This window comes from Ranitomeya imitator, chromosome 1, assembly GCF_032444005.1.
Source record: "Ranitomeya imitator isolate aRanImi1 chromosome 1, aRanImi1.pri, whole genome shotgun sequence".
Lineage (NCBI taxonomy): Eukaryota > Metazoa > Chordata > Amphibia > Anura > Dendrobatidae > Ranitomeya > Ranitomeya imitator.
This window is the reverse complement of record NC_091282.1, coordinates 365,958,447-365,974,615: the sequence shown is the minus strand read 5'-3', so window position 1 is coordinate 365,974,615 and position 16,169 is coordinate 365,958,447. Positions and strand designations below refer to the sequence as shown.

Genomic DNA, 16,169 nt, shown 5'->3' with positions numbered 1-16,169 from the left:
ATAGGTTAGGTTCTGTGATTCCTTTTTGCTCTCATGAGGTGTTTTGATAACCACCACTCCGTAGAATAGGAAATATGAGACCCACAATCGGGGAGGGCCCCTCCAATAGCTATTATCTATAAGCTGGATCATTTGTAATATCCAGAGATCCTTTAGCTCAATTTCTTTGTCAAACAGTAAGTAAGGGATATGCATATGTACTTGAAGCATTGAAAACACTTTATTTTTCAATAAATGCTTTAATAAAACTTTTGTGATATAGTTTACATCATATAGAAGCAACATTTATGATACAAGTGTACAGTATAACATTCATATGAAGACTAGAACATAGTAAGTAACAGTGTGTATAAGGATAAGTGGTGCATACATGGATTTTAACTGAATATAGTGGATTATATAATATTTTTCCTGTTTTAATCATCTCAATCCAACCTAAAATTAATTGTACAATATACATACAGTACAAAGCACACTATAATTACATATATACAGCTTCAGTACAATAGTAAGGCTTTCATTTCATTGGACAGAAGTGCTGAAAACGATCGAGGCTCCCCGTATAGGTGATACTTGGCCCAGGAGGTGAATTCCTGTGGATGAAGAATAACAGATGATTAGTCTTGTGCTATTTCACCAGGTATACTACAGTATGGAACGTGAATATCGCTTTAAGCATTAGGAAAACTTGACCATTCTGCTTTCTTTGCCTTTATATATGTTGTAAATCTTCACATGTTTTGATTTACTGTATGTTTTAATGTCAGATTTGGTGAGAATTGCCAATCTGCAGTGCAAGATTAGCTTTCAAAAACCTATATAACATATATATTCTATAGTTTATGTATTAGTAATAACATAATTATTTTGTTAAGAAAACTTGCTGAAAATTGTATGTTAATGGAATCCTCAGGATGCAGATAATGTAATGAAGTACTGTTAATGTATACTTTGAAATAAAGATGGAAAATTGAGTATAAAAAAATTAAATAATAAAAAACAAAAGATAAAATCACCCGTTTTTCCCAATATGAAAATAATTAAATTAAAAATATAAAATTATATATTTTCTAATGCCATGTCCGTAAAAGTCTTATGAAAATATAAAATTAATTAACTGTTATGATAAATAGAATAAAGCAAAAAAATAAAATGCTGGATTTAGATCACCGGATCAATCTACGGTAATAAATTCCGATGAGAAGTCGTATGTACTAATACTAGGACCAATAAAAACTACAGCAAACAAACAAGCACTCATGAAGCTCTGTTGAAGAAAAAAATAAAACAGTTTTGGGACTTGGAAAATGGTGACACGAAGCAAAGGTGACATTTTTATACCATTGGAAAAGAAGAAGAAAATACTGTTTAAGTTTCATAATCATCCAGACCTGGAAAATCGCGCAGCTAGGCCAATATACTGAACACCTTAAAAAATAACCCTCAAATAACAAATGTCGTAATTGCAATTTTTCACTAGATTACCATATGATCTACTCAAAATGTGGAAACAAATAAATGTGGGGTAAAGTGAACATTGCTATTAAAAATGACAACTCTTCCCACAAAAATATCAAAACCTCATACTTCTAGGTCTACCAAAATAGCTCCTGGAAAAAGGAGAGAAAATAAAAATGTAATTGCCAGTGTGAAATGTGGCCTGGTCATGTTGGGGTTAAGTTCAAAATTAAGAAGATCATATAAGATGCACACAGTGAAAATCTCCCAACATTAGCAATTTTATGGCACAGAATCACACTTATTTACTTTATTTGCTGGAGGAGGGGAAAACATTTTATATGATAGGTAATTCAATGGATAATAAGATGGGATTTTGATATCTCCATATGTAGCAATCGCCAGGATTAGAGGTGAGCGAACCATGGAGGGGAGACTGGAATCCATTGCGCCTTTGAACGGTAAGTCTAGCAGCCAGTGATCAGTTATTGATGCAGTAATTGGGGTCACCAGAACCCGCTACCTTCACATTACTCTTTTTTTTTAATTAAAATTACATTTAAATATTAGATTAGTTTTTCAATGATTATTTATGGGTGCTCAAAAACAGATTCTTTCATTTCCTTTCAATGTTAAAGCCTTAGAGGATAAGTAAGAAAAAACAGAAATGTAGCATAAAGAAATGTCGCCCACCTTATGAGGACCAAAGTCGCAGGGTTATTATTAGATTGAATATAACGGCTTTAGCAGTAAGCATCCTCAGCCCAAGAACTGACATAGACAACATGTTCATGCTTGGGTCTGTAAAGGAGTAAAGCACACCGTAATTAATTAAGCATTCTCATTCACTTTAATCATTGACCATCAGCCTAAAAATAATCCTTTAGCCACAATCTAAGATTACTAACTACTCAGATAGTATTACCCAATGGTGGAAGCATTCCAGCCGTGATTTATTTGGCATCTTTTGTCTAGTCTTACTTTATATTAACAAGAATGTGACGGCTAGATCACAGTTCACATTGGTGGCGTTGTCAGTTTAACAGGAGCCACGACAGATCGAGTGGCATAACTAGAAAAGTGTTGGCCCAATACAAAATCTGCAACAGGACCCACAGCTATCAAGGGTCTTTAATAGTATTGGTCTTTATAATGGGTTAAAGGGACCCTAAGCTCCAAGGCCTCAGTACAACTGCAACCCCTTGTCACTCACACATCAAATGATTAAACTTTACTGAATTGAGAACCCATCCACGTGCCGTAAGATTCAATACATTGCAATGGATGAATATGAAATAATTTTTAGACTTAAAGTGTAATTGCACTTCCGTGTGGCTCACCGGAGTACTCTGTAATGTGTGTACATGAGGAATACCACTATTCTGGCCATATGAAGACTTGTGTCCTGCATTGTTAGCAGTGTTCCCTCTGCACTATAAGCTTCAGTTTTTCTTGGTGCCTTTCTGGGTTTTCCCCCTACAGTTTCCCCACTTCATACACTTCTATAGGCAGCAGGTATAATTTGATCCCTCACTGCTGACAAATTTATAGACGTTTGTAACACTCATTTAGGAAGAAAAAAATGCAGCTACTATTTACGGTAAGTTACTATGAAATACAGTCAAATGATATTTGGCGAAAACGTACTTGTGCCGAATCGTTCACTGACAGTTAGAGATGAACAAGTAGTGGCTGCTTCTTCTGAAAAAGTAAAAGAGTAAGTTGTGGTTAGTAATTATTCACCGAATACAATAATTGTTTTTTTCCAATAACACATTCTAAAAGAACAGATCTGTCCCCCATGAACATCATTACCATTACTACATGTGGAATGCAAGTAAGAAATACATATTTCTTTTATGACCGATGTAGGGTTATTGGTGATGATGTGTGGAGCAAGTGCTACCGTGTATTTCACTTTGAAAGACATTTTAAGGTAATTGTCATTTTTGCATACAACTGGTTTACCCTATGGGATGGACCAATATCATTCTCTCATCAAAGTGTAATCTGCCTCTATCACTTTGACAAATTTAAAAAAATGAATGGAAGGTACAGATGGATGAATAGATAGATACATGGAGAGATAGACAATAGATTAAAAAATGCTACATAGATAGATATTCCTTTATACAGATTGAACATATATAATGTACCTCTTATCTTCTTCTCCTGAGGGACATCTTTTCCATCATATTTGACGTTACAGGCCAGGTCCTTGGAGGGATTGTCATTGTCCCAGATGACGGCACTGTATCTCCACACATCACTGATGGACTTGTCCAGCACAGATGTTTCATTCAGCCTTATCTCCTTCTGATCTACAGTCAATGTTGTATCTGGTTTTGGGAAATCGGTGACCAGACAAACCGTGTTCGGGAGATCCTCGTTGGGCTTGTCAGCCTCCAGCCGATATACAGAAGGGATGGTGCGGGATGTTCCTATAAAACAGAAACAGGATGGAGGTTAATTGTGTGTTTTGTGGTTATATGTACAAATATTCAAAATCATTTTCTCCAACTGATATATTTGGTTGGCACAGTGTCGTTACTCAGTTAGTAAGTAAAATATCTCTCCACATGTAACGTATACGCTACTCAGTGTTGAGACACGCGTACAGCACAGCACTTTAACAATCCTCTCGCCTTTACATTGGAGTCTTATGGGGGTGTTAAACTCTGTAGCTGTTTTCGATCAGTGGGAGAATCAATCGGTAGCATCTCGGCGCCTTGGTGAAAGAGTGGGCCTAAAAGGAGGAATACCCTCCTATTAACTGAAAACCACTTATTGTATTTAAAACTGAATCAGACTTATTAATGATATAGATATAATATAATGTATAGAACGCTATATGAATTATTGACACACATTAGATAATATTCCAAAGACATACTGATAGGGAATTTAGATTGTGAGCCCCATCGGGGACAGTGATGATAATATGCGCAAAACTGTAAAGCGCTGCGGAATATGTTAGCGCTATATAAAAATAAAGATTATTATTATTATTATTTTTATATTTCTGCATCTATTAGTGACTGATAGACACTTACTGAGACTAACAGACAGGAAAGTTCCTCTTCCAAATGCCACTTTTCTGACACCATCATCATCACATTGGTGAACTTCCTTACACTATGGTACGGCCATTAATGGATCGCTGAACAGTGATACACTACACGGGACCCCCAAAATGTATCAAAAGTCGCTACCGTAGAACTACTGTATGTTTTATTATTACTTTTTATATCTCTTTATCGATCTACCTACCTATCTAATTATCTATCTATCTATCTAGATGTTTGCATAGCAAATCAGTAAAATATAGTAAAAATATATGTATGTATTTTCCTTATATTTGGGAATTATATCGATACATACAGTAATATCTTTCCTTCTACTTGCCAGTGCTGGCTTACCCACATCTTTCTATCTTTATAGCACATTTTATGCATTTGTCCCACCATACTACCACCACTTACATTCCTTTTAATCTGTTTCCAAGGAACAGAGCGTGTTTAAAGGGTTTGTCTGGAAATTTAAAAGGAAAATCCAGCTATTGGGCGAATTTTGAAAAATCCCTGACAACCCAAGGAAACCAAAACACTTCCCAAAATAATTTAAAAAATGTAAAAAGTATATTTTATTTTACAGTTGTCATGATAAATGTTGATTTTGCTGTGACAAACTCACCGGGCAGCACCAATAGTCGTGTTCCTTGTCCAAATATGAATTTACCATAATTAGTATTTGCACCGTGGTTTATAGCTTGGCAAGAACACCCAGATATATGGATAGTGCAAATACCTTCAGGTGATAATACTTATCGCCATCTTTAGGAAGACAAGCTAGCTGCTATTTCTAGTTGACTACATTTTTCACCTTTAATTTTTAATGTTTTCGCTTTATTATTTCATTAGTTTAATAACCCATATCTACTTTTACTAGTGACACTTAATCAAGGCTATGCTCCTCTTCGAAACAAATAGTATTGCTGAAAAAGCTTTGGAGTCTAAAATGAAAAATGAAGCTACAGCTCCTATGCAGAATTATAGATCTACATGGTAACAGAATATAAACAAACTCTGTATAATCAGATCCTGTAATCATATTGCTAGGCCTTTTGCAAGAAATTAATGAAGATATTCATAAGGTCCCCAATAGTTTAAGGTTTTGTCTGGAATGTTCAAAAAAGTGGGCTAACAGATATAAATGTTTTTCTTCCATACATATCTTACTTTTAGCATGTTTTTGAAATAATCAAAGACAAGCCCTTTAGTAAAGTGGGAATAGGGACTTGAAGTTTATCTGGGCACATGCACATTATTGCTTCCCTATACCAATAGGAGTGAATGGAGCGGTGGTCACACATGCGCCTTATTGCTACCCTATAGCTCCCCTATACCAATAGGAGTGAATGGAGTGGTTGTCACAGGCACACTATTGCTCCCCTATACCAATAGGAGTGGATGGACTGGTGGTCGTCACACATGCACACTATTGCTCCCTTATACCAATAGGCATAAAAGGAGCGGTGATCACACATGCACACTATTGTTCCCCTATACCAATGGGTATAAATGGAATGGTGGTCACACATGCACACCATGGTTCCCCTATACTAAGAGGAATGAGCGTAGCGGTGGTCACACATGCACACTATTGTTCCCCTATACCAATGGGTGTAAATGAAATTGTGGTCACACATGCACACTTTTGCTCCCCTATACCAATAGGTGTAAACGGACAGGTGGTCACACATGCACACTATTGTTCCCCTATACCAATGGGCATAAATGAAATGGTGGTCACATGTGCACGCTAATGCTCCCCTATACCAATAGGCGTAAACGGAGCGGTGGTCACATATGCACACTATTGTTCCCCTATACCAATGGGTGTAAATGGAATGGTGGACTGGTCACACATGCGCACTATTGCTCCCCTATACTAATAGAAATGAACGGAGCGGTGGTCACACATGCACACTATTGCTCCAATCACTTGGACTTTGAAACCCCAATTTTGACCATCCAAGTGGTTGGATCCAACACTTAGGCTATGTTCACACCTAGGAAGGGGGCTGTGGGTTTTCCCACGGGGTTTCCCGCAGCAGATTTGATAAATCTGCAGGGCAAACCCGCTGCGATTATCCCTGCAGATTTATCGCGGTTTGTGTTGCGGGTTCCACTGCTGGATTTACTCCTACTATTGATGCTGCATATGCAGCAATATGCAGCATCAATAGTAATGTTAAAAATAATAAAAATAATGATATACTCACCCTCTGACGTCCCGATCTCCTCGGCGCTGCACGCGGCGGTCCAGTTCCAAAGATGCTGTGCGAGAAGGACCTTCGTGATGTCACGGTCATGTGACCGCGACATCACCGCAGGTCCTGATCGCATAGCAAACCTGAGACCGGACGGCCGCGTGCAGCGCTGAGAGGTGAGTATAGCATTATTTTTTATTTTAATTCTTTTTTTTTACCCACAAATATGGTTCCCGGGGCCTGGAGGAGAGCCTCCTCTCCTCCACCCCGGGTAGCAACCGCACATTATCCGCTTACTTCCCGCATGGTGGGCACAGCCCCATGCGGGAAGTAAGCGGATCAATGCATTCCTATGGGTGCAGAATCGCTGCGATTCTGCACAAAGAAGTGACATGCTGCGGGTTGTAAACCGCTGCGTTCCTGCGCGGTTTTTCCCGCAGCATGTGCACAGCGGTTTGCGGTTTCCGTAGGGTTTACAGGTTACTGTAAACGCTATGGAAACTGCTGCGGACCCGCAGCTGCAAAATCACCGCGGTTCCGCGGTAAAAACCGCAAAGTGTGAACATGGCCTTATACATTTATCACCTATTTAGTAAACAAGCAATTAATGTTGTTTCTTTGATAACCTCTTACAGGGTGCAGTGATTAGGACAAAAAAGAAAGAAAAATTTAGAAACTGAATACTTGGACTAAAAAATTCACAATTTTTTAAATATAATTTCGAGGCTTGTTCAAAACTATTAATTGTTCAAGATATATTTCAGAAATAAATATGCTTTATTACTTAGGTGTTCTGATTTTCCATTATGATCTCATTACGTTAGATTGTCATTGAATTTATCATCTATAGCTACATCTATACTAGCAAAAGAAATCAAAACCTAGAAAAAATAAGTTATTTTCAATACTCAAAAAATTGCGGCAAAAAAAGAGTTTCTTAATGTGTAAATAATGCTGTTTTTATTCTGGAGAACTTACCAGACTTAACTAGAAGTTTTGTACCAGATCCAAAAACAAGTTTTCCATATCCAACACCAGTATACACAGTGGTAAACAGGTGTGCAATAAAACATCCCCTAATAGTACAGTCAGGTAGCTTCAAAGTGAAAAAAATAATTTACATCAGGTTGAATTTTTATAATATCCCTTTTCTGTTAGAATATGCATCTCTATTTTCAAGATAATGATTTTACCAACTAGGAATTTAATTCATCTGCAGTTTCGAAATGTAGATGACGACTGAGGCCTTAATTTATCAAGCAGTTTTCTCCAGAATTCTGCAGTAAAACTGCCTGAATTGCTGCCAAATTTTCACACAAAATTTTGCTACGTTTGATATTTGTATACTTGTCCTGGCCAGATCCACTACGTTTTTGAAAAGTGAGTAGACCTCATTTGGGATGGGTCGTGGCCAAGAGATCCCAATAAATTCATCCTAATTTACAGTTAAAAGTGTAGCAAATTCTGCCAAAGAGCCAGGGGCTGCCATGCATTTCTGGCAACGGCATCCAGCAGCTGAAATATTCACCAAATTCATTAAAGAGAGCAAGCCTCGTAATAATGAAATTATTGCATCTTACAACAACACTCCTATCATTAACACGGGGGTAAAAAAATGCCAGTCGCCAGTCTTAATGAATCGGTGCCTGAATGTCTAAATGAGCATATTTGTTGTGATGATAAAATTTGGTTGTAGTAGAAAAAACTATAGCTGAAAATATAAAAAAGAGAATGAAAAAGAAAAAATATGTGCCGTCTTTAAAATAAGCAAACATTAGAAAATTCATAGTAACATACTAGAGGCCAACTCACCTGGATTTACCCAAAGTTTAGTCCCTTTTCCAAATAAAATTTTGTAATTATCAGTAGCACAGTGAAGCACGGTATAGCAAGAATGTCGTAACAAACCTATAACTTCAAAGGCCTCTATAATAACCACTACTAAGGAATTATCAATGATTTGTGTTACTCTGATTGTTATACAATATCAAGAGTAAAAATAAAAAATATATATTTCTACCTTTTTTTATATTTTTAATTTTGAAATTACATATTAATTAGTTTTTCAGTTCCATATAAGTCAGTTTGATTTATAAAAAAAAAAAAAAAGGGCACGGAAGGTGAAAGATGTGCCAAATTAAAAAAAGAGAAGCAAGCTTCTCAATGAGTTAGGCGCTTCTTACTCCAGCTTACTCCTTATTTTATTAAGCGTGGCATATGAAGAGCCAGTCTAAACATATCGAGAAATGAATGGTCTAATTAAATCCTATTTCTACAAGGACATTTTTAAAATTATTAATTAATTAGTCCTTTCAGGTTCATATTCAAAGTCATTTCATTAAAAAAAAAAATATGGAGCAATTGAAAGATGTGCCAACTTCACTAAAGCGGCACATACTTCTTAATGAATTAGGGTCATACAAAACGCCAGATCTTAAGGAATCTGGGCCTGAATGTCTGATTAAACAGTCATTGTAGTCAAGGATTTGATTGTAAAAGAAACATCTATAACTGAAAATATAATAAAAGATATGAAAATAGATATCTACTTGGGTTGTAGGGTGTATTCTTATCCACTATCAATCAGAATCTGTGATTTAATACTCTGTGCCGTCCGTAAAAATAAGGAAACATCTAAAAAGTAATTGGAAAATACTAGAGGCCAACTCACCTGGATTTACCCAAAGTTCGGTCCCTTTTCCAAATATAAGTTTCATATTAGCATTAGCACAGTGACGTACAGTATAACAAGAATGTTATATGTAGCCGCGTACAGTAGTGGTAATGTCAAAGGCCTCCATATTTACATCTACTTCTGATTGATTAAGGATTATTTCTATTATTCAGATTATATAATGTTAGTAGTATTACAAAAAAACAAAACAGTTCTATTTCTACCTGTTTTGGGGGGATTTTTTAATATTGCAGAATATATTTTTAGTCCTTTAAGCTCCATATTCAAAGTCAGTTTAATAAAAGTCTGGGGCACAGAAGTTGGAAGATGCACCAGACTCATTTAGAAGCACACACTTCCTAATCAACCTGGTGGATATTATTCCAGTGCTCCATTCATTAATATGTGTAGAAATCGCCAGTCTTATTGAGTCAAGGCCTAAATGTCTAATTAAATATACGGTAGTTAGTATGACAAATTTGGATATAAAAGAAAAATCTATAACTGATAATGGGATAAACTGATTTGCTTAGGTTGTAGAGTAACTTCTAATTTACCAGAATCTATTGTCTTCATTTTTCTTGCGCTGTCCTTAAAATATGCAAATATTTAAAAATTCTTAGGAAAATACCAGAGGCCAACTCACCTGGATTTACCCAAAGTTTAGTCCCTTTTCCAAATATAAGTTTGGCATTAGCATTAGCACAGTGACGCACAGTATAGCAAGAATGCTTTATGTGGCCGCAATTGTAACTTCAAAAGTTGACAACTACTTCTGATTGATTACCATTATTTCTATTATTTAATTATACAACATAAATAGTATAAAGTAAAACTAAAAATCTATTTTTACTTGTAAAAGAAAAGTATAGAAATGACATCCAACACTAATATTCTGCGCCACTGTTTTGTGTCACCATTTTCCGTGAGCTTGTGATTGCTTGTGGTTTGTGGAATGGGTTAACATTTGGTATGACTTTTGGGTACATTTTGGGGTATATATGACTAATCCGATTGCTTCTTTTATGAGACAGGATAATAAACAAAAAAACTAAACCAGCATTTTTTATGCTATTTAATGTAGGGGTGAACTAACATGATCATTTTATAGTTCAGCATCTAAAAGTTTAAATGGCCGAATTAGCGTTATATCCGATCCTACCCATTGCAGTATGTGTTTGCTGTTTGTCATAGCTGGCTCTTGCTTCCAGTGGAGTGGTTGACTCTTGCTGCCATTTCTTTGGCTATTACATAACTATGCGGTACTGTTATATAAAGCTGCAGACCTGATCCACTTAGCATGATAGGACTATGCAGCATTATAATATAATAGTACATAGCTATATTTTTTAATTCTCCATCAGATACAATATGTAAGACGTTGTTTTGCTCTAGAAGAACTGAGCTCAATGCTTCTAGGGAGGAACTTAGCAGTAATTTGGAACATACCTGGCGACATAGCTTCATCTGAAAATTACTTCAGTTATTTTAGTGGTGTGTTATTCAAATATATATATATATATATATATATATATATATATATACACACATATTGTATATATATATGTATTTATTTGAATAATATACGTTAAAATAATATGAAGCTACATACTGTATACATATATATATATATATATATATATATATATATATATATCTACAACCATTATTGTATTATTAAAAAATTGGAACAGTATTGTAATTTCTGTTTTCTAAGGCCACTTTTCTAAACATCACAACTTACTTGGTGTGACTATTAGTTGTGTTCCAGTAGCAAATGTCAGCTTTGTACCTGCTCCCCAATTTCCACACCAGTTCACACCATTGCAAAAACAATTCACTTACGCTGTAAAGCACACATGCAGTTTTTGGTATTTTTTTTAATTCAAAGCCCAAGGTGTCTTCAAATTACCATAAAGAAAAAGTATAAAGGAAAGTCTGATACTCGTCCTCTTAGCATCTATTACAGAATTTTGCTAATTAAACTGTATTAATCAATGCACCAAAAACTGCAGGTTTGATTGCGACTTCACGCTTGACAAATTGTAACGTCTAATCTGATCTTGACCTATAGGATTTGTCAGTTGTGTAGCTATTAACATTTCATTTTATGTGAAATGGGCAGCTTCTAACTTACATATACCGTACATCGAAATGTAATCATACCTATGTTTATATCAAAGTATGTTAGATTTTTTTGTATTTTGATCTCTGTGATTAAAGCAATAGTATAAATAATTCTAAAATGAAAAAATATCATAGGAAGATTTAATGCAAATGATTATGGGTGATACACTGTAATACTCACTAGGCAACACAGTTAGGGAGGTTCCAGATCCAAATATCAGTTTTCTACTACTGTGTACACACAGTGATAAGTTTCTTTTCATTATAGCGTTTAATGCTTCATTGTACAGATGGCTTGGCCAGTACCTAAGTATAATCTAAAGTAGACTTAGTTGGTGTCACGAATAGTCGTGCTTTAGCACCAAATATTATCTTGTTTGATATTTCTTATTTACACTCTCACTTTACACCATTGGAAAAATACATGTTCTAATACATGATTAAAGAATAACATCCTCCATCAAAAAAGAGAAGGACGTTATCACCAGTATAATTCCTTAGGCATCCCACTCATGCACAGCGCAAGGAACCTGCGGGCTCGTAGGTGAAACTAGAAAGAGGGAGTAATCATCAGGATCCTGGGAGACTCCGAAACGCATTCCTGCACATGTGTGAGTAAAATCCCTTATTTATCAGTTAAAATAGGGTGAAAACAAATCACCTACTACAGTGACATATTCAGCAAGTGTTTAAACCTACACGTTTCAAACAATATAGTTCTTAATTATGGCGGGATATATGCCATTATTGTCACTGTAGTCCATGATTTGTTTTTGTCCTATTTCAACTAATAAGAAATTTTACTCACACATGCTGGATTGCGTTTTGCAGTCTTCCAGGACCCTGGATGCTTCCTCCCGCTTTCTAACATCTACATAATCTGAAACTCTAACTTCTGTCTCCAAGACTTTTGTCATGCTGCACCTGTTTTCTGGAATGCATTACCCCAAACAATCCTGTTAGGTCTCAGTATCCACAGTTGTAAACATCCCCCAAAGTCACATCTTTTTAGCCAGGCCTGTCGTACCACCTAACTTTTCTCAATTTCCTATATATCTCCTCAGCAATTCATTCCTTCTTTCATCAGTTTCCTCAGCACTCCATGCAGTCATTAGCACTTCTGTACACATATAGGTACTGGCTTATGACTGGTTCATGCAACTTTACACATATAATCCTATTTATTATAGAATTGCACTTTGGTGCAGGTTCAAAATGGAGACTAAGGCTCCAACTCATCAAGAAATTTTCACCAAAATTCTGTTGAAACATTACTAAATTTTTGCCCAAAAATATTGTATTTTTGCATATTTAATTTGATATACTTGTCTTGGCCAGCTCAGCAAACTTTTTGTAGTATGAATGGAGCTCAGCAGGGAAAGTCTGTGGCTAAGAAATCCCAACCAATTCATGATAATTTACACAAAAATGGCATAGGTTTCGACAAACATGTACGCCAGCGCATCGGGTTTACTTGCCTGGCATTTTAAAGATATGTCAAATTCGGTAAAGAGCACATGAATTTGTCACGTTACGCCAGTAGTGCCTTCATTAACACGGGCATTACTGAATCTGTGCCTGAATGTCTAATTAAATATAGTTGTTGAGGTGATGGGATAAATATATAACTGTATATATGAAAAAAAAAGAGAAAACGGTTGGTTTGTGGATTATATTTTTAACCATCTGAATGCATTATTTTAATATTCTGTACTGTTCTAAAAATAAGCCAATATTTAAAAACTAAATTGGAAAATAGTAGAGTCCAACTCACCTGGATTTACCCAAACTTTAGTCCCTTTTCCAAATATAAGTTTGTAATTAGCATTATCACAGTGATGCACGGTATAGCAAGAATGTAGTAACACGCTTGTAACTTCAAAAACCTCCATATTAACCAGGGGTATCAAACTGCATTCCTCGAGGGCTGCAAACAGGTCATGTTTTCAGGATTTCCTTGTACTGCACAGGTGATAATTTAATCACCTACACAAATGATGAGTTGGTGATTAAATTATCACCTGTGCAGTACAAGGAAATCCTGAAAACATGACCTGTTTGCAGCCCTCGATGAATGCAGTTTGACACCCCTGATATTAACTACTTCTGAGTGATTATCAGTTATTTCTATTATACAGTTTCAGAGCATAAAGAAAAAAAAAGATATTTCTATGTGTTCTTTGTATATTGTTTTAATTTTGCAATTACTTAGTTATTAGTCTTTCATCTCCATACTCCGAGTCAGTTTGATAAAAATATAAGTGCACTGAAGTTGAAGCATACGCCAAATTCATTAAAGAGGCACACACTCCTCAGTAAATGAGGCACTTATTACACGAGCAATCTCTTCATTAAGACTGGCATACAAAACGCCAAAGGGCACAATTAAACATAGGCATCGTGGTGACGGATTTGGCTGTATAAGATATATCTATAACTGGAAATATACAAAAGAAAAATATATAAAAATAAGAAAACTGCTTGGGTTGCAGGGTGCATTCTAATCATATTGTAATATTCTGTGCTGTCCTGAAAATAAGAAAACATTTATAAATTCTTTGGAAAATACTAGAGGCCAACTCACCTGGATTTACCCAAAGTTTAGTCCCTTTTCCAAATATAAGTTTGTCATTAACATTAGCACAGTGACGCACAGTTTAGCAAGAATGCTTTACGTAGCCGCGTACAGTAGTGGTAATGTCAAAGGCCTCCGTATTTACATCAACTTGTAAATTGATTACTGATTATTTCTATTATTCTGATTATTATATAAAGCCAATAGTATGAGAAAAAGAACAATTCCATTTCTACATGTTTTGTGGGATTTTTTTTATTTTAACTACTTCATTCATCTTTTTAGCTCCACATTCAAAGTACCTTAATTTAAAAAAAAAAGTGCACCGCCAGATCCCTGGACCATAAGGGCCATACAGTACAACCAATTTTCAGCTTTTTTTAAAATCTCCCTTACCTTCTTATAAATTATTAGCTTGCGAGTAGGGCCCTAACTCTTGTGTAAATTGTAGAATTCAGTGTTACTCTGTAATGTCTATATTGTTTGTACCCTCTGAATTGTAAAATGCTGCGGAATATGTTGCTGCTATATAAATAAAATTATTATTTTGAATCTGAATATTGTGATCGCTGATTGTTATTAGTTGCCAAAACTGATCTGCTAAAACTACTATTTACGAACATTTTAATTAGTTCTCATTTTTGTATCTGTTGAATATATGATTGAATGCATTTAGGCGCAAGGAATTTAATTGTAAAAAAAAAAAAACAAATCCTAAAATTTCCATACGATTTTTCTTTTATTTAATATAAATATGACCTATACAATTATTAACCTATACTGGGTGATAATTCTATTTTTTATGTATCTGATAATGCTATTTTATAAACTGTTCATGAGGATTTCATCGTAATATTAATGTGCACTCACCGATATTCACTATTAACTTGGTTCCTTTTCCAAATGTCAGTTTCCTACCGGTATCACACAGTGATACAACAGAGGTACAAAACATTCACAGCTGACATCTCATGTATACTTGTGATAATTAAAAAAACACATGAAATTGGACTAAAGAGCACACTGAAAGTGGCTGGACAGTATGTCATTCTTCCTTTTGCTTTAGGTAAAGGGATTTACTGTCTTTATCATTAAAGATGTTTTCCCATAATACTGTGTGATTGCTTATAGCTTGATGTGACATCATGCCATCACTTATGGGGTCCTCAAGGTGGAGAAACAAGAACATTATCTCAAGACTGCTGCTGCTTCCCAGATTTCTTTTTGCACAGTGACTTTCTAAATTACCAATTATCAAGAGAACTAGGACTAACCAGGACCAAGGACTTCGCAAGAATAGCTATTGTCCTTATACCAAAGATGACTTGGAATGATATGTTTGACCCCCACTAACTGTAGTGTAATGGGATTCTATCTGCAATTCATGACTTGATTGTCACCCAAATTGTTGGTATGTGTGGTTTTATGCTACCAAAGCAAAGACAGACTAATTCCTAAAATTAAAAACGAAAACATCTTTTTAGAGAGATTTTATACAAATATCAACAGGACGTGTAGTATAATACTCACTGGGCAACACAAATAGAGATGTCCCAGATCCAAATATGAGTCTTCTAGCATTATAGTCACACAGTGATTTGTTCTCCTTCATTAACGTTAAGGCATTCACTATGTAAAGTTAGGCCAGTACTAGAGTAGAATCCATATCACACTTACTCAGTGTCACAAATATTTCTGTTTCACTACCAAATATGAGCTTGTACGCTACTCCCCAATTCGAACAATAGTTTATACCTTTGCAAATATAATCACTAAAGGTGCCCATACAGCTGTAGGCTGACACTCATTTACTGCCATCTCTCCCGACTCCCTCATATACATCAATGTTCTGTTGGGGGGATGAGGGAGCAAACCTGTGCCCTATGGTGGTGGTTTATCTCCCAGGAGAACAAAAGAATCAGGCGTTTACATTCAAACTGCCTGATCCTTCTCTCCCCGACATCATCTGAAGGAGAATCAGTTGGACCCTATTCACATTAGATGTTCGGCTGGTTCGAACAAAATCAACAGATTTGACCATCTTTAATCTAATATGTGTATTG

General features: G+C 35.6%; 1 gene segment (V, D, J or C); it reads right to left on the bottom strand.

The window, feature by feature from the left end:
• Positions 1–201: 201 nt before the first annotated feature.
• LOC138672904 (T cell receptor alpha chain constant-like) overlaps positions 202–16,169 on the bottom strand; it is a 59,784-nt gene continuing 43,816 nt past the window's right edge. Inside the window, 4 exon segments of the C gene segment in view lie at positions 202–593; positions 2,152–2,259; positions 3,106–3,159; positions 3,615–3,899. Coding sequence covers positions 2,153–2,259; positions 3,106–3,159; positions 3,615–3,899 — 446 coding nt within the window.